This window comes from Meriones unguiculatus, chromosome 6 (genome assembly GCF_030254825.1).
Source record: "Meriones unguiculatus strain TT.TT164.6M chromosome 6, Bangor_MerUng_6.1, whole genome shotgun sequence".
NCBI lineage: Eukaryota > Metazoa > Chordata > Mammalia > Rodentia > Muridae > Meriones > Meriones unguiculatus.
This window is the reverse complement of record NC_083354.1, coordinates 78819386-78839722: the sequence shown is the minus strand read 5'-3', so window position 1 is coordinate 78839722 and position 20337 is coordinate 78819386. Positions and strand designations below refer to the sequence as shown.

The following is a 20337-nucleotide window of genomic DNA, read 5'->3' as shown; positions in this document are numbered from 1 at the left end:
GCCAGGCCACAGAGGAAGATGATGCAGCCAGACCTGATGAGATCTGATAGGCTAAGATCAGATAGAAGAGTAAGTCCTCCCCTATCGGGCACTAGGGAAGGGGTATAGGAGGAGAAGACAGAGTGTGGGTGGGACTGAGAGGAGGCAAGGGAGGGTGCTACACTGGGATACAAAGTTAATAAATTGTAATAAACAAATAAATTAATTAATTAAAAATAAATAAAAAAAGAAATATATGAATCATATACAAAAAAGAAAAATATCTAACAAAGACCTAATCCTACCCAAGATAAATGAACCTCAATGCAAAAATACAAAACAAATGGAAATCAAAGACAATATGACTCCTCCAAAATTAACTAAATGTAAAATAGTGTTCTCCAATGACAGCAAATTAGATGAAAACCCAGACAATGGATTCAAAGAAATGAATGTAAGTGTATTAAAAGAATTCAGAGTCCACATACAAATTCTTGAATAAATTCCAAGAGAAAATTAAAAAAAAGAACTGAATAAAATATGGTACTCAGTATAGGATAGGCCCTCAATACTTACTGAAGGTGGAATTCAAGAAAGAGAAATTCTAAAAAAAAAAAAACCTGAAATATTGGAAACGAAAAATTCAGTAAGTCAAATAAAAAGCTCCACAAGCAACCTCACCAACAGATCAATCAAGGAGAGAATGGAATATCCAGACTTAAAGACAATATAAGGGAATTGAAACCTTCAAGCAATGACAAAGATAACCTGAAAAGAAAGAACAATGGAATATTTGAGATATATGGGACACCATGAAAAGACAATGCATAAGCATAAAAGAATTTCATGCTGAAAGCATAGAAAAATATTTTCAAGAAAATCACAACATAAAATGCCCCAAATCCAAGAAAGTACCAGCATTAAAAACTCAAAAGAGATTTCAAAAAATAATAATAATAATAACTTACAATGCTCATTGTGGCCTCGAGGGGTGGTGGTGGTGGTAGAAGAGGAGGAAATGACATAAAAACAAGCCAAACACAAAATAAGCAGATGAGAGGAAATAATTAAGATGAGGACAGAAATGTATGAAATGGACACAAAAACAACACATCTATAACACAAGTTTTGCACTTAAGGACCAGAGATAATAACGGAAGAGGCAATAGAAAGATGGTTAAGAGCCAGAGGAGTTTGCTGTGAAATTGTGTCTCCTAGAAATGTCAGAGAAGCTACACCCATGAAATCTCATCAGCATGGTTGCCTAAACAAGACCTAACAAAGTCATCAGCAATAGATATGCTAAGATGGAAGAGGAGAATCTCATGGAACTCAATTCTAGGCAATGAACTACAAGAAACTAAAGAGATATATAGTCTTTCCCAGGGAAACATTCCCAAATTGATTCTCCAATACCATATGTTCTTTTAGCCCCTGAATCATACATATAAGTAACATCATATGGATTGAATAAGTTGTGTTTATATATTTTAAAATATGCATACATATTGATACATATGTAACAACTATTAAAAGAACTAGAGACCAAAAACTGAATTTGAGAGAAAGCAAGCGGGTGCACAGGAAGGGTGAAAGGAGGAAAGGGGAGGGGAAAAATGATGTAATTATATTTTTATTTCAATATACATATACTGAAATTTTTATATACACACACACACACACACACATATATATTCAAGAACAGGAATGTAGTCACATACCCAGCCACATTCTAAAAATCCTGAACCAGGAAAGAGAAAGTAAAGAACATGTACACATTCACTAAGGACAAAATTTAACATATTTTTTTATTCAAAAAATAAAATAAAATCAACAAACTTCTGTCATTCAAAATGAATCAATAATTTTTAGAATTTTAAATACTTTTTGTTTAATGATATAATACCATATAAATTCATTTAATATTGAATATATCACTACTTCCCACCATATGTTTTGTAGAGAACATTATTTTCTTTTGGAAGAGGAAGGTGGGTGGTGAGACAAGGTTTCTCTGTGTAGCCCTGGCTGTGCTGGAACTCACCCTGTAGACCAGGCTGACCTCAAACTCAGAGATCCACCTGCATCTGCCTCCCAAGTACAGAGATTCAAGATGTGTTCCACCACTACCAAGAATATGATTTTCTAACCTAACATTACACCGTTGGCTAAAATAGGAAAGTAAAATAAAGTCACTTTCAATTAGACAAAAACTCAGAAAGCGTACTTTTCAAGTGCCACTCGAAGTAGGTATCTGAAGTTGTTCCCTCAACAAACCAGAATATAAACTCAGAAAGAAGGTATGGATCTAATCTAGGAAAGGAAAAAAAATCTTAAGACCATAGTATTTCAAGAAATTAATTAACAACTAGGCTCCAAGAAAAATGCCTAACAATAGTATATATATCCCAAGCAATAAATACAAGAAAACATATAATACTGGCCAAATGGTAAAGAAATTGTGGCTTTTTTTTCTGAACAACAACAAAAAAAAGTCTCTATAAAACTGGAAAATACACACACACACACACACACACACACACACAAATGGATAAGAAAACCATGGTCCAAATAAAACCAAAAGAAACTACAACATTGTTTCAAATGACTGCTAGGCAATAGTGTCAGAAATTTTGGTGTTTTGTGCAGAGATTCTAACACTGAAAGTGTGAGAAAACATTAGTAGCCAAGGAAGGGACCTATGCCCATAGTCCCAGATCTTGGGAAACCAAAGAAAGAAAGTTGGATCAACATGGGCTACATTATGAGTTCTAGGTTAGCTGGGCTACAGAATGCATTAAAGGTAATAATACCTACAAAGTGAGATTTAAAAAAAGCACTTGTAAGCATATTCCATTTGATTAAACAGTAAAATAATACAAAAATAGGAACAAAGGAGAACTTATTAAACTGATAGGAAAAGTGAGTGAAAAGGTAGATATTTACATAGTCTCAAAACACCTGGTCACAAAATCCTTACTTATTGCCAATGAGAAAGTATTAACCTTAGTACACAAATCTGGATGCTTACATTTTAATCAAGTAAATAAAGTTACTTAACATAGACCTTGTATCATTTCAATTTAAAAAGTAATCCAGAAAAGTGTTTATAAATAGAAAGAGAACAAGAGACAAAAATTCTTCATGAGAATAGATGGATGACTTATGTCATCTCAGTCACAGAAAAGGTTCTAACTTCAACCTTATCCTCAATTTTAGCTCATCAAAAAGTCTCCATCACAATTTCACAGTCAGCTATATTAATGGTACTTATTAAAGATTATGATACGTATCTTCCAGAATTGTTTTTCTAAATTTCAAATATAATCCCACATGCTCCTAGACATTTTTAACCTTTATATTCTCAATTTGGTAACAATTGAAATCCAGGTTTCTCTTCATCTTCTTCTTTGGTCCAGCACTTGTCTAGCCCTCCTTCTCAAATAGTAACAGTCATACAAGCTGTTATCCAAAAAGTAACTCTGAGCCATTTCCAGTTATGTTCTCCTATTCATCTCACATGCAGTTCAAACCTACTTTAAATTTAAAGATATTATTAAGCACTTACTTTGTATTATCTGCCTAAGGATGAAATAAGCTGCAAATGTTTTCTTACCAAAACAGGATTCAAATTTATTCTCTCTTCTCTATTTCCAGTGTCATAGCCTTGAGTTAGCCTTTATTACCTCCTATGTGTTTAAACTCATTTTATTACTAGCCACTGAAATTGTCTGAAATCTCAAGGAGCAAATTTTAAATTTTTTCTACATCTCAAATTTGCTTATTTCATCAATTTATTAAAAGTAGCAAAGGCATAGTTACTGTAAATGTCAGCTATGAATAAAGAACATGGTCTATAATAATTAACATTGGGAGCATTTTAACATAAAGAGGTTTTAAAATACATTTGCCTATTCAAAATAATTCTACTTTGAGTTCCAGGTAACATGTCAGACTAGAGGTTGTCTCTGTGCAAGTCCATGAGGGAGAGTCAGAATAATAAAAGTAGATGTTATCACAAACAGAGAAATAGAGGAGGAATTGCCTTGTAAATTCACTGAAGAAGTGAAAAGGAGAGAGAGAGAGAGACAGAGAGAGAGAGAAAGAAAGAAAGAAAGAAAGAAAGAAAGAAAGAAAGAAAGAAAGAAAGAAAGAAAGAAAGAAAGAAAGAAATGAACAAGCTCAACACAAGCTCTGCCCTGTGGTTCCTTGCAGGCAAGATAAGACTCAAAAGCTACTTTGAAAGTAAAGCAAACAACATTCTGAGAGCCTTATCCTCAACACAAGCCCTCCTAAGCCTCAAATCTAGTGATGAATTTCAGTGGGTCAGTGATTCCCCAATGATAGCTTAGTGTTAGATATCTCATTCTTTCAAGCTATCAGACTGCAGGGTAACAATGAACAACATCTTGAGAATCTATTGTTAAGAACCAAATAATCCCTGGAGCCCAAGATTAAGCAACATACATAGGCGAGTGTTGTTGGCCTGTCACAGCTCTGCAGGAAGGGAATGTCAGTTCTAAGCAAAATGACAGCCAGGCACTGATGGTCAAAAGGATTCAGATGGCAGAGGGTAAACTCATCTGGGAAGTATACATGGAGAGATAGACCCATGTCTATGACCAGGAGCAGATCTGAACAGGAATTTCATAGCTCTAAACCTGAGGCCAGCAGGAGTATTCTGGATCCATCTATCTGTCATTAATTTCTGTTAGGCCCAAAGAATGAACTTTCAGGAATATATATAGTACACACATCACCATCCCTCCACCAGGAGGCCTTGAGGATAAGAAGGAGGAATTTTTAAAAAAAAAAGGGAAAAAAATAATTTAAGAACCTTAAACGACTTTCAAAATTGGAGGAAAACATGGAGTTAGTCAATTGGCATGGAGCACGTCTCGCCCCTGGGGGCAATGGTCTCCTGAACCTACTCAGACCTCGGATACCACCACTGCTAGTTCTAGAACTGACGCAGGATGTTTCAACGAGGGGGTTAAGGCTTCTCATAATATTTCCTATAAGCCCACACCTGTTTGTCTATATCCCCCATTTTTATTCATTATTAGCCAGATAGAGCCAAGTAATTGTGGTAATGATACTTGCTTTTTTGCCCAATGCTGGAATGCTAGTAAATTTAGGTATGCCCTGGTTACTCGCATGCCTCACTGGGTGCCTGTGCCCGTTGATGCCCCTCACGCTATGACTCTCTTCAGACAGAAAAGGGATCTTGGAACTACAGCCACCATTGTTACTACCATCTCATTGGCGGCTGTTGGAGCTACCACTGGGGCATTAGCCATGAGTCATACTGGGCAGACTGCTCAGACCCTGAATAATCATTTAGCCAATGTAGCTCATGCCTTAGTTGTACATAAAGGAATTAATGCTCAACTAAAAGGAAGCTTGATGGTGTTCAATCAGAGGATTGACCTCGTGCAGGAGCAAATTGATACCCTATGGCAAATCGCTCAACTTGGCTGTCAATGAAAATATGCTGGACTTTGAGTCACTAGCATATAACATGAGAATTTTTCCTGTGCTGCAAATCTGTCTAAACAATTGTCGAGCTATATTTTAGGTAATTGGACTGGAGAATTCGATACTACAATGGAGCAGCTGAGAGTGGCCATTGTCACAGTAAATTCTACCAGAGTGGACGCAGGACTAGCCACAGGATTATCATCATGGATTGCTGCAGCCATGAATCATCTGAAGGAATGGGCGGGCATGGGAGCGTTAGCAGGCCTTCTGGTGTTGGTCTCCTTGGTTTGCCTGTGGTATATATGCAAGATTAGAGTCTCACAACAGTGTGATGCAGCCATGATCATTCAGGCCTTTACAGCCATTGAAGCAGGACATTCTCCCCAAGCATGGTTGGATACCATAAAAAGCTAAAATGTTACGCTCAGGATGCGAGGCTAAGCACTGCACTCAGGGTCAGCCGCTTTGGACCCAGAGAAGAGCATGTCTGATTGCATGCGGGTTGATACCCCAGGTCCCGCCTCTGAGAAAAAGGTATCGGACGGGTCTGATGCTCTTTGGGTGGATGACACCTAAATGAACATCGGTACAAAGTCCCAATTTATTTCTAATATCAGAGATCAGACCTCTACTCTTGCCTGATGCGTCTAAAACAAAAAGGGGGAACTGTAGAGAGCTGCGGAATGCTATGCCTTAAAGATGGAGCTGGTTTCCGCCTTCCACCTTCCCGATGGTGAGTGCTCTCTGTCACGAACAATTCCACATTTGGCTAAGGCTGAGGATCTGGCTTGCTTCCATGTATGTGGACCTATCTGCATTGCCCACGTGGCACGCCTGGGTGGTTGGCTACCCAGAGGCTATTTAAGCTGTGGGCTGGCTTTACCCAGGGTCCGAGGATTGTTCAAGGTTCCTGAATAAACTGCATTGAAAAAAAAAAAAAAAAGAAGGAGGGTCTTCTGCTTGTACTCAGCTCATTGTTGTTAGTTACTCCCAAACACCCAAACACTTGGAGTTACCACCCAGCTGAAGTAGCCACCCCAACGAATACCATCTAGAAAGTCTCAGGAAGATGCAAGTTTCTGCACAGTCTACAGAGTGCAAAACTCACTATGGCCAACAAAGGCACCTGAAAGCAAAGAAACAGTCACTGTAAAGATGGCTCTGACGGACATCAAATACATGTCCAGTGCAAACTCAATAAGGGCATAAACCAAGGTCAAATGACTCCCCCCACACCTCTATAACTCACAATCTTCAATCAGTTTGTGAGCACCAAAGAGAAGCTGCTATACCACCATATCCCTTGCTTCTTTTTTCCTGTGTATGTATCAGGATTTTACTTCACTGTATTTTTTTATTTTTAAAAAATTCCATTCATTATTCTCCTTAATATATTTTTCCAATTTTGTTCATATATTACTCAATTTTGGAAATTTTTCCACTTCCTTTCGTTTGTTTTTTTGTTTTGTTTTGTTTTTTTCTGGCCTGTATTATCTAAATACTGCATAAATACTGTTATACAAGTACTTTACTCACCTTTTCATAGTCATCTAGTATTTTCTTGCCTTGTTTTTTTTTTTTCTGTTTTCTAATGTTTTTCCTTTCCTCTTACCTTCTATAACATTCTTATCTATTCCCTTTCTTTCTCCTTTCATCTATTGAATCTTAGGGGGGTTTTTTTGCTTTTTTTTTTGCTTTTTTTCTCCCTTTCCTGGTCTCCTTACTGTTAGGCCTAAGTAATTTCCAACTTCTTAACACATGTTATAATAGTTTTGACATTTCCACTGTTACTATCATTGATGATATGTTAGTGAACTATTACTGATTATAAAAATACATCTTATATAGTTTAATATCATTCCTACCATAGTGATTCATTTTCATCTCTCTTCAAGTTGTACTGGTGATTGAACCCTCAAAAGTAAGCTGATCTATATTCTCTCTCTGCTCGCTCTCTTTCTCGTACTTTCTCTCTTAAACAAACACACAAAGAGATGTGCAAATTGTAACACAGAAACGAAAAAAGCAATCATATGTATTCAAGTACTGAATTCAAAGTTACTGACATTGGTAAAATGTCAGATGAAGATTTCAAGTTTTGTACTTAAAAATGATCTATACAAATAAGCAGAAAAATTAAAACCAGGCTTTATAGAGAAAAGTCTGTAACAAGGAGGAAAATATCAACAGAAGGGATGATAAAAATCAACAATGTGGATAAAAAAAGTCAATAACATAAAACTTTAGGTAGGAAATTCATATTTTTGAAAGAAATATAGACATGTTTGAAGTAAAAAAACCGAATTAATAAAAAGAAATCCATTTTCAATAAATTCAGCCAAGCAAAAGAAAGATTATCAAGGATGGAGTAAAAGGTTAATTAAATACTACATTCTGACATAAATTAAAAAATAAAATGATAAATGTGCATGGTGACAATACTCAAGAACTCTGGGGGCCTGGAGAGATGGCTCAGAGGTTAAGAGCACTGGCTACTCTTCTATAGGTCCTCAGTTCAATTCCCAGCAACCAATGGTGGCTCACAACCATCTATAATGAGATTTGGTGCCCTCTTCTGGCATGCAGGTGAACATGCAGATAGACCAATGTATACATAATAAATAAATAAATCTTAAAAAAAAAAAACAACAACAACTCTGAGATGTGTTCAAGAGAGCAGAAGCAGGAGCTTAGCTACACAACGAAGTCATATTAACTTCTTTTAATAAAATTGTAACAGAAAATGTCCAAAATCTAGAAAGAAATAGACATTCAAACATATTATTTAGATGCTTAAATAAACATGACCAGAAAAAAATTTCCACAAATTTGCATCTAAAACTAAAATACTGTATCTTAGAAAAAAACTTAACCAAGGAATTGAAAGATTCTAGAATGAAAACTTTAAAACACTAAATATAAAATTTAAAGATATCTGAAAATAGAAAAGTCTCCCTTTTAAAATGGATTGGAAAAATCACTATTTCAAAAATGTCTATACTATACCACCAATAGCAATCTGTTCAGTGAAAACCACATCAAAATTCTAATGGCATTATTTACAGAAGGAGAAAAAAAACAATCATAAAATATATAGAGAAGGACAGAGGGCAACAGCTAAAATAAATCTCAGTAGAAAGAGTAGTGCTGGCTGGGCTACAACACCCAATTTCAAATATACTAAAGAGCCATAGTAAGTAACAACAGCAAAAGCTCACAGCGCTGGCACAATACGGGTCTGTTGATCAGTGAAACTGAATAGAGGGCACAAAAATCAACTCACACACCTATAGCCACATACACTCTACTTAGGTTCCTATTGCTATGCTAAAACATGATGACCAAAAGCAACTTGGGGCAGAAAGAATTTCTTTCATTTTGCAACTTATAAATCCTCATGCAGGGAAGCCAGGGCACAGCCATAAAGCAGTCACCCAGAGAAAGAACTAACCCTGAAACCATGTAGAAACACTGTTTACTGGCTTGCTCAGCTTGCTTTTTATACAGCTCAGAGCCAACTGTCAGGAGGTGAAGAGTGTGTGCTACCCATAGTGGGATGGACCTTTCTACATCAATGATCAGTCCAGAAGGTGTCCCACAAGTATGTTTACAGGCATATCTTGTGAAATCATTTCCTCAGTTGAGGGTTCCTCTTCTGACATGACTCAAGCTTGTCTCAAGCTGGCAAAAAGTTAACATGTATTAAATAGACTAGAGAAAAGAAAAGCTTTTTACCAAACTGTGCTGGGAAAATGGAATTTCCACATAAAGAATAAAACTAAAACCGTATTTCAATTTGCCCGAAATTTCAATTTTGCATCTAAAATAGATCAAACACCTTAATTAATATGAGGCCTGAAACTTTGAAATTGCTATAGGAAAAAGATTTTAAGAATAAGTAAAGGCAAGAATTTTCTGAATAGAACCCCAATAACACAAGAAATAATCCCAAGAATTTACAAATGAAATAAGAATCTTCAATACAGCCAAGTAAACATTCACAAGAATCAATAGACAATGTCTAGAATGGTAATGAATATTTACCAACTATACATCAAACAGTTTGTATCTAGTGTAAATCACGTAATGGCATAATGAATTGAACAGTTGTTGATAGTGGAAAGGAAAATGACCAATGAATGCTTTAAAAAGCGTTCAACATCCTTAAGCCATTGGGGAAATGCAAATTAGAACTTCCTTAAGATTTGTCTTATCCCAGTAAAATGACTATCATCCTAAAGAGCAATGCTGGCAAGGACATAGGCAACAGGAGCCCTTATAACTGCTGGTAGGAATGTAAACTTGTGTATGAAATGTAAACTTATGTATGAAAATCAGAATAAAGGGCCCTCAAAAAACTACCAATATGATCCAGCTACACTACTCATGGATATGCTAAGTCAGCACACCACAAAGATACTTGCACATCCATATTTATTGCTGTCTGCTCACAATAGCCAGAAGATAAAATCAGCCTCGATAAGTGGTTAAAGAAATTGAAATTGTTGTAAATACACACAATAGAATTTTCTTTAGCAATAAAGAAAATGCAATTATGACATTTTCAAGGAAATGAATGCAACTAGAAATCATTGTTTAATGAAATAAGCCACATTCAGAAATACCATGTTTTTCCCACATTCATTCAACCTATATATGTGTGTGTTTGAGTGCATGCATTGGTTTGTTTGTTTGTTTGCTTATGTGTGTTTACAGGTCAAAAAAACTAGAAATAGGATTCTAAAAGAAAAAGGAAAGACTCCAGCCGGGCAACAGAATAATACATGTAATAGGAAATTAGAAAGGAGACAAACTGGAAAAAAAAAAAAAAAAAAAAAAAGAGCATCAGCTGGGTGGAGAGGGAGCCCTGACAAGAGTTGTCAAGGAAGGAAATGAATTAGAATAAACTGTAATGACAAAAATGAGTGAACATTGCATTACAGTATTCATTCCTTTGTATACTAGCCCCTGAAAAAACTAAAATTACAGAAATAAATATTTTATTCATAAAGTCCTAACATTATTTATGTGTACTCAACATATGTTTTTATAGATATTACATGAGTATTATAGTATTACGTACTAATAGCTCATTTTACTCAGCAGTTGTAAGAAATAATACATAAACAAAAATAATGAAATTTATATTCCAATTTATTGATTTTTTTCAAATTTAAAATTTATTTAAATTCTACAGTATTTATATTGCTATTTTCCAAAACAAGAATGTAGGTCTGTTATGGTAAAGAAGAAAAGTGGTTGCTGAAAATAGAAGTAAGACATGAAAATGTTTGTATTCTTTGCACATATAAAGTTTTAATAGAACATCTATATTAGCCTGAAAAGAATAAGAGAAAGAGAAGAAATGGAGGATAGGATTTGATCTGCAATCATGTATGAACTGTATATGTACCATTTTACTAGAACTAACTCAAATATGCAACATTTAGGAGCAACCTGCACTCTTGAACAGATATTCTAAGAAAAATAGTATTATCAACAGTCTTCGTATAAATAGCAAGGAAATATTACATAGACGTTGGTATAAAATTTTGCACTAAGAACTCATTACCATAAGTAGATCATAAGTTAATTTAAGCTGCGTTACCTACCAGTGAAAATTACAGGAAAAACTAAAGGTTGTGGTTTCCTACATAGAAACATACTTTGAAACTGTTCATGAATGATGAGACTTTGATATTTGAACAAGAAATTTTAAGTGTAAAAGCATGCCTGAGAGGTCCCTCATTCTTCTTCTTTTTTTTAATGGGCTTTCTAGACAGGGCTTCTCTGTAACAACCATGGTTGTCCTGGATCTCCCTCTGTAGGCCAAGGATGTAGATTAAAGGCATATGCCCACACTGGCACTCAGTCCTTATAGTATAAACATACTAAGCCTAAAGAAGCTAAACAACAAGGAGGACCCAAGGGAAGAGGCAGTCCTCATTCAGAAGGGCAAACACGATAGACATTGGATGTAGCAGAAGACAGGGAACAGGACAGGAACCTTCCACAGGGGCCTCGGGAATACTCTACCCAGCAGGGTATTGAAGCAGATGCTGAGACTCATAGCCAAACTTTGGCCAGAGTGCAGGGAATCTTATGGAAGAAGAGAAAGATTTTAAAAAAGAAAGAAAGAAAAAGAGAGACAGACAGACAGACAGACAGACACAGAAAGAAAGAAAGAAAGAAAGAAAGAAAGAAAGAAAGAAAGAAAGAAAGAAAGAAAGAAAGAAAGAAAGGAAAGAAAGGAAAGAAAAGAAAAGAAAAGAAAAGAAAAGAAAAGAAAAGAAAAGAAAAGAAAAGAAAAGAAAAGAAAAGAAAAGAAAAGAAAAGAAAAGGAAAGGGAAAGAAAGGAAAGAAAAGAAAAGAAAAGAAAAGAAAAGAAAAGAAAAGAAAAGAAAAGAAAAGAAAAGAAAAGAAAAGAAAAAGAAACCTGGAGGGGATAGGAGATCTACAAGGAAAACCACAAAGCCAAAAAAAAAACCTGGGCCTGGGGGTCCTGCAGAGACCAATACTCCAACCAAGGAACACGCATGGAGACAACCCAGAATCCCTGCTCAGATGAAGTCCATAGGCTGCTCAATTTCCAAGTGGGTTCCCTATTAAGGGAAGCAGGGGCTGTCTAAGACTTGAACTCAGTGGCGGGCTCTTTGATCACCTCCCCTGGGAGGGTGAAGCCTTGCCAGGCCACAGAGGAAGACGATGCAGCCAGACCTCATGAGACCTCATAGGCTAGGGTCAAATAGAAGGGGAGGAGGACCTCCCCTATCAGTGGACTAGAGAAGGGGCATAGAGAAAGAAGAGGGAAGGTGCATGGGTGGGAATGGGAGGAGCCGAGAGAGGGGGCTACAGCTGGGATACGAAGTGAATAAATTGTAATAATAAATAAATACGTAAATTGTTATAAATGTTATGAAAACAAAAATGAAAGGTAAGAGCAGCAGAGGTAATGAATGTTGGACTATTACTTTTCTACTTAAACTTCTATATACTTACATATATATATATGTTAACCAGAGGAAAGACATTTACATTGAGACCTTATTTTTCCATTAGAAATTTAAAATCATATCTACTTACCAGTCCAACACAGTTGCTTAAAGCCACTTTAGTTGTACTACGTTGATCTTGTAAGTATCCTGTGTAGTGACAGTTGTCTAAAAAATCATGTTTCCACTGGGGTCCATCTTTCCCCCAGTATTCTACTGTAAAATGTTTGGACACAAAATTTGTATTCAGAGTCAAGTTTAAGTGAAAGTGCTTGCCATAGGCTGAAAGTTTAAAGAATAATTTAGACACCGTCTGCTGTGGGTCAATAAGGTCCATACTTCGTCTTCTCCGTGAGTGTTTATCATTTTTCACAGTAAAGCTGAGAAAAGCTCCATTTTGATCAACTCTTATTGGAATAGTTAGCTGGTAGTGTTCAAGATAAGTCAGGAATTCCTCTTTGTAATCACAAGGCAGAGAATCCAGAAAAGCACATGGAAGAAAAAACAATTTAACAGAATAAAAAGGAGCAATATAAACAACGCTGTCAATGAAAGCTATGCATCATTATATGTGAGGTGTACATGACAAATGTTATATTAAACAAGAAGAGAGAGTAAAACCAAATCAAAATATTGAGTTTCAATTATTTCATTACTCAAAACAGTATTATTAAAAATTATTTATGAAGGGCTAGTCTTTCCTAAACTTAAATTTTAATATATGGATTTTAAAAGTTCTTCTACAAGTATGAAAATCTTTCACGAAAATGAAACAAAAAGTACACATACATTAAAAAAATGTTTAGCTCAGATAAAGTAACTTTTGTAAGCTATCCAAAAATGTTCATGGAGAATCTCTCTGGTTCTGAATAAACTGTCTTCAAAGAACAATATCATCACTAGGAATGTGAAAGGCTATGGCCATTTTAGAAACTAATCTGAGAAAAGTGTTAAACATTAATTATCAGATAATTTAGCAATAATTCTACTCCCAAATATATATACAAAAATAAAAATACATTTCTATGTAAAAATCTATGTGAATGTGAATATCAGTACTGTTCATCATAGCCCAAGAAAAAGAATAATGCAACTCCCAGCAACTGATGAATAAGTAGGCTGTGAAAATCCAGGTAATACTCTCCAAAAGAAGGGAAAGGAGCACCGGTGTGTGCTGTTACACATGAATGACCTTTCATAGAAACTGCCTAATTTGTTGTAGCTGTTTTGGTTTGGTTTGTTTGTTTGCTTGTTTGCTTTAGACAGGGTTTCCAGGCTGTGCCGGAACTTGCTGTATAAACTACTCTGGGCTCAAACTCAGAGGTCCACCTGCCACTGCCCCTTAAGTGCTAGGACTAAAGGTATGCAACACCACGGCAACTCATTTCTTTTGGCTGTTGTCGTTTGTTTGTTTGTTTGTTTGTTTGTTTTGAGACAGGGTTTCTCTGTGTAGTCTTGGCTGTCCTGGACTCACTTTGTAGACCAGGTTGGCCTTGAACTCACAGAGACCTACCCACCTCTGCCTCCCCAAGTGCTGGGGTTAGAGATGTGTGCCACAATGCCCAGCAGTAACTCATTTCTTGATCAAGGTTCATTTTCTAACCTGGAAATTATTACACCAAGTAAAAAAGCTAATCACAAAAAGACTGAATATTGGAAATAGTCAGAAAAGGCAAATCACTAGAGATAGAGTTCAGAGTGTAGAAATTGCCTGGGACTAGGACTAAGGAATTTAGGAGTGAATCTAAACGGGTAAAGATTTTCCTTTTTTTTTAATAATGTATTTAATTTTATTTTATGTACATTGGTGTGAGGGTGTCAGACCACCTGGAACTGCTTATGAACAGTTGTGAGCTGCCATGTGGTGCTGGGAGTTGAACCCGGATCCCTTGGACAACGCTCTTAACCACTGAACCATTTCTCCAGCCTCCAAGATTTTCTTTTTTAAAGAAAAGATTAAAGTGCACTAAAGTTGATTATGGTACTACTGTACAGTTCTAAAAACTACTAAAACCATTGTTATATATATGTTAATGGATGTATTACATGTATATCGTATCTCAATAAAATGTTGAAAATCAATTGTGTAACAAAAATTAGAGAAAAATTAAACATTTTTCTTTTTGTTATCTTTTATTTTATTTGCATAAGCATTTTATCTGCATGTATGTGTATGCACCATGTATGCACCCAGTTTCCATGGAGACCAGAGAGCATGAGAACCACTGCAAGTGGAGTTTCAAACAGATGTGAGCCACCATATGGGTACTTGCAGCTAAGCATGGATCTTCTGCAAGAGCAGTCAGTGTCCTTAACCACTGAGCCTTCTCTCCAGCTTCATAGTTTTCTTTTTTAGATTAGTTACCCATCTCTTTATTAGTCATACCTTTATTCAGTTAGGTTTAACATTAGGTGAAAACAGATATCAGCCCACTGCTTCACTGACCACACACAGAGTTTATTACATAAACATGAAATCCAACAAAACTATAACCAGTGAAAAATTAAAATATGGTTATTCACTTGTTATGAATAAGAGTCAACTGATTGGTATGGTTTTGTTGATCTACTTTCAGAGGTATACACATTTCCAAATATGTATCAGTCTATAATACCTTCATCAGCACCAAAAAATTATCTGTTCTAGGATATTCATGGGATAAAAATTCAAAAGGTATAACTTTCAATAATTCTATAAGAAATGGACTGGTCCATGAAATACAATATGACATTTTCTCCTGGGGCTATCTTTGTTGAGGTCATTTCTATGGCATAAGTTCAATTGTCTGAATTAAAATTATAAAAATGAAAATATGTTTGGAAAAGTATTTTATTGTTATTTTGTGTTTTAAATAAAAGGTTCATATTTAAAAGTCTGTATCAGGGCTGGAGAGATGGCTCAGAGGTTAAGAGCACTGCCTGTTCTTCTAGAGGTCCTGAGTTCAATTCCCAGCAACCACAGGATGTTGGCTCACAACCATCTATAATAAGATCTGGTGCCCTCTTCTGGTGTGCAGGTGTACAGGCAGACACAACACTGAATATATAATAAATCAAATTTTTTAAAAAGTCTGTATCAAAATTAATCTGGTTTCTTCCTCTTCTACAATATAAACATTTGGATTCTGTCTGAAGGTAACCCTGCCTCAAAGCCCTAGCAATGAATGAGTCTATTAAAATTTAGAACATAGGAAAACCAGAAGCTTAGAGTATATAATTTTTAGTCAACTCTAAAAGCTCTAAAGAGTTATCTCAGAGAAACAAGTTAAACAGCCTCTTAGTACTTTTGTTCCTACTCCATCTGACTAAATAATCTCAAGAAACTATTTACTAAACTGAATATTCAAAGTCGTATTTTGTGATCATTTCTATCAAATTTCAAAATCAGAAATCCTACCTTGAGAACTATATGAAAGTCTGTGGTCACTATAAAATTCCGATGAAGCCATGATGAGGCTCAACATCCAAGTCAACGTTTTCCACGAAATTTCCATAATTTGGAAAACTGAAAGATCTTTTTGGAGGGCTACCTATGAGCTAGAGAGTCAACAGCATACCGATATCGAAGCATAACAGTTTTAATGCCTTAAACCTTCTTGCAAATGAGTTGTTAGATGCTCCACTGTTTAACAGGTACTTTCCCCAAACATCTTGCACTTTCTTCTATGTCTGGATTCATTCTTCTCAATCCGAAAATGAAGAGAATAATGACGATAAAATTTTTTCATAAGCAAATCTCAGAGTGATATGTCACTTAAATATGGCCATTTTTTAACCTAGACAGAAATAAACATATTTACTACAGATTAATGAATACTTGCCAAAGTTCATAAATTCGAAACAATTTAACATAGTTAAACACATAATCAGAAACCTAAATGCCTAGCAGGATAATTCCACAACTGGATAATACTGAATAATCAAAGAACAAGCTTTAAGCTAGAGATTATAGAGTACTTGTTGAGCATGCACAATATTTTAGAAATCAAGTAAAAAAAAAAAAAGAGGAGGAGGAAGGCATGGGAAGGAATCCGAAGAGACCGATAATTGCTTTTAAAAATAACAAAACCCTGAAGATGACAGTAGATAGGTGTGGTGTGCCAACCTCCTTTTAATAAGGTAAGAATAGAGAAACCACATAATCTAAGTCCACCACATGCACTGGACAGATCGTGTGTGATTCCATTTATCAACAGTGTGTTAAGCCCATTCGTATCCAAGGCTGCTGTGCTGCTTTATAAGGCACCTTTGTTTTTTTCTTACAGTGCAGCTTTATAAATACACAGTGAGATTTATCAACTGTCTATTAACACTTAGGTAATATCACATCCTGCACTTTTTTAAAAATGAGCTAACTTGTGGTAGAGCAGAATTTATCTAGAAGTCTTACATGACTTATTAGGCAACTCAAGTAAAGTAATTTCAACTCTGAGTATTGTACTTGAAAAGAAAAGGAGTTTTTACAACCTTATCCCAAATACTATAACAGTTTTCAAGTCCTATCTCATATATTCTACTTTTGGCTAATAACCTACTCGGAATTCAAACTAAATCATTTGATTTTCCAACAGATAACATATCAGAAGAAAATATAACTAGATAATTAAAAGCTAGCTCATTAACAGCAAAACAGTGACTAAAAAGGATAAAATGTTCAAATATAATTTTAGAATCCCAAATTAATAGTTTGGGGTACAGGTAAAACTATCCTTGTATAGCTTAACAGGCCTATTGCATAGACAACTGCACCACAGCTCAATATCTGAGTTGTATAATACTACATCTAACTTTAGAATAAAAGTTAAATCACTTCTCTAAGATACACTAGCAAAGTAAGATTTTTAAAAGTATGTAGAAGATATTAGAAAAACATTTTTTCTAAATTCCTAACATGCATAATAGTCACATAATAAATATTTGCCATATTTGTTGGTTTAAAAATAAATGAATAAATAATCAATTGTGAATAAAATATAATCATTTAGGCATATAGAAAGATACTTCATTCCCTTTGGAGCTAAAAATATTGGTTACTGTAACTACCTAAAATGCCTCATATTCATCTTTATAAGTAACTAAACTACTGATCTTTGGAAAAATTAATTCACTAATCAACAATATTTTTCATTTTGTTTAAAAAATAACATTATAAAAATAGCAGAATACAGAAAAGATTAAAACACAATCCTTGCCCTTGAAGATAAATTCATAATCCAAATAACAAAATAAAAATCAAAACAAATAGATAAATGCCCAAAAGCTGTTAAAAATGAGTTATAGATGATCAGATGAAGGAAATTATGTTTATGTCAGTGAAAATGGATTAAAGAAAGCTAGAGCAAAATAGCATATGAGGTAGAACTTGGAAATGAGTGGAATTTCACAAGTCAAGTTGTTGGATTTAATCAATTACTGATAGAAGAAATTAATTCCAAAAGGTCTAGAGGTCAAGCAGGTGGAGATGGTGGGAATTGGAGATGGCGGGAATAGGCACTAACATTAGTAATAACAGAAACAGGAAATTTGGCTCCCGTGCAGCAAACTACCTAGTAATATATAGAAAAGAAGGTTAAGGTTGGGGCAAAAATAAAATATTTAAAATATAGATTACTTTCTTCACTGACAAACGAATAGCAGCCCTGGAGTGAGGCAGATTCTGCCAGATTCGATGCTTTCTCTTAACAGCCACACTCTTCTGGCACTCTCATCCCTTGAATAATTTAATTGTAATCAATAAAATATCTCAATATTGAGAGGATGCCACTTCCATGATTTGATCATAAAAGACCCTGGCTTATAACTTGGTGCCAAACTTTGTTTCATTGGCTTGGATGAAGCAACTTAATACTTAGATGCTCACAAAAAGGAAATCAGAGTAATCTCCACGTAGTACTGGCAAGAAACTGGGGGCCCCATCCAATAGCATGCAAAGTAACTGAATCCTGTCACAAAATACATGAGCTTGGAAATCCATTCTTCTCAAGTGAAGCTTCCTGCAGAGAACTCAATCTTTGCCAACACTTTGATTATAGCCTCATCAGAAGGTCATAGCTAGTCATAGCTGGACTCACAGAAACTGGCATAGTGAATGTGTGCTAAATTATTTACTCTGTGGTAATTTGTTACGCAGCAACTGATAACTAATACAGCCATGAATTAACACATGAAAAAGTTGGCATTCACAAAGATCAGGTAGCTAGAAAACATACACATGGCCATCTGGCTCAAAAATCTAAGTATATTATATTACACTTCTAGATTAAGGTACTCTTTTTAAATATTCAGTAGTAGTTCTTAAAACCAAGTTTTATAATACATTCACAAATGGAATCGTTACTATGAACAGGCTCTTTTAAGCAACTTTGCATACAATTGCTTTATCTCAAAACTTCTATATCTACTTAGGCGAGACAAAAAGTTCATACTCTCAAGTTTAAAAATCTGAAAAAAACTAAATCCTATTATTTATTCAATCACAATAAAGAATCATTATCTTGGTTTGCCAAACCTAACCATGGAATGTTAATATATAATTATTTCTGCATGAACATTCCTCCTTAATGTGTTAGGTTTTTTTCAAGTCACTAGAATGTTTTAGGCAATAACATCTGACATCAAAGGGGTACTCCATTTACTTTAATTTTTAATCTACTTTTAAGGAGGAATTTATAATTGATGCATTATAGTTAGCACATTGACATTATGATACATTTGTATTAAATCATCAACACCTGTATTAAATCATCAACACCTTTCCTCTTGTTTTCTTGGACTCTAAAATTAATGGAAAAGTTACAAGATAGTAGGCTTGATATCAAAACCATCTACCCACCTTCAGAAATCTCTTGCTCTGCAGTTTGTAACATAAGCTCCTACGCTTTCAAAAACTATCCTACAAACATTTAAGCTAACTAAGCTAGTAGCATTAATAGGAAAAGTAAGTAAACTAAAGTGACTTATCCAGTAAGAAGGGTATTGGTACATAATAGAAAGAACAGGAGTTCCAGAATTAAGCAGACTGGAGTTATGGTCTTGTTCATCACTAGATGCATTATCTGGTATGTGGGCACTCAGTCAATTCATCCTTTCTCCTTCCCACCTCATTATCTTTTAAACTTCCAATGGTCAGAGAACAAATTTAACACTATGCACTACTGCTCAGTTGGCTAGAGTTCAATTAAAACTGCAACTAGCATATCTAATCACTCTTAGTCATCCACATAGTACAAGTGAAATGTTCTAACCTACTTTCTGACACCTGCTGGGAAAGCTAATCTAGATGCCACAAGGAAGTATGTTCAGAAAAAAAAAGTTTCAAAGTTCATCTAACACTAAAATGCTAAGTAATTATCCAGAAATCACAATGCATTAAACCTTTTAATTTGTATTAAGAACAGCAATATTATTATGTTGTGGAAAACACAAAGGCTTGTCACTGCTGTTTTGACATCAATTTACAAAACCTCCCTGGATCTCATTATTCAACTATAAAATTGAGACAATATCTACCTCACAAAGACTTCCTGAGAAAACAACTAGATTACACCTGATAGCATGTCTATATACTTCAATGGAAAGACTAAATGTAAGTTATCCCTACCCCTCTTACTATACAGCATTATTTTCAAAGTGTTTCCTTCAAAGATAGTTTCATATTCCTCCTTCCCTGAGAAATGTGGAATAGTAAAATATCATAGATCAAATATGGAAACTGTTTTCTCTTTTAAAGCAGACTGAAGAAAGTAGGCTAAGGTAATCATATTTATAATTTTTAATTTTGAAAAGCAAGCAAAATGTCCAGTTCACTTTGATTATTGTATATAGTTTTTATTCATACTAAAAATGCAACAGCTAGCAAAGTTAAAGAATAATTTAACTGCTTCCA

The 20337-nt window shown here is 35.0% G+C and overlaps 1 protein-coding gene across 3 annotated transcripts in view; it reads right to left on the bottom strand.

Moving 5' to 3' along the window:
* Window positions 1-20337, bottom strand: part of Adamts6 (ADAM metallopeptidase with thrombospondin type 1 motif 6) — a 263176-nt gene that overhangs the window by 239995 nt on the left and 2844 nt on the right. For 2 of the 3 annotated variants that reach the window (XR_009592406.1, XM_060385684.1), the window contains exons 2-3: window positions 15850-16228; window positions 12544-12908 (exon numbers count right to left, since the gene is read on the bottom strand). Coding sequence is in view for 1 of the 3 variants with exons in the window: in XM_060385684.1 (XP_060241667.1) it covers window positions 12544-12908; window positions 15850-15946 (462 nt within the window). In the remaining 2 variants the exon portion in view is untranslated. Of the gene's footprint in view, window positions 1-12543; window positions 12909-15849; window positions 16229-20337 lie in introns of those variants that run through there. The other variant, XM_060385685.1, reaches the window with a different exon arrangement.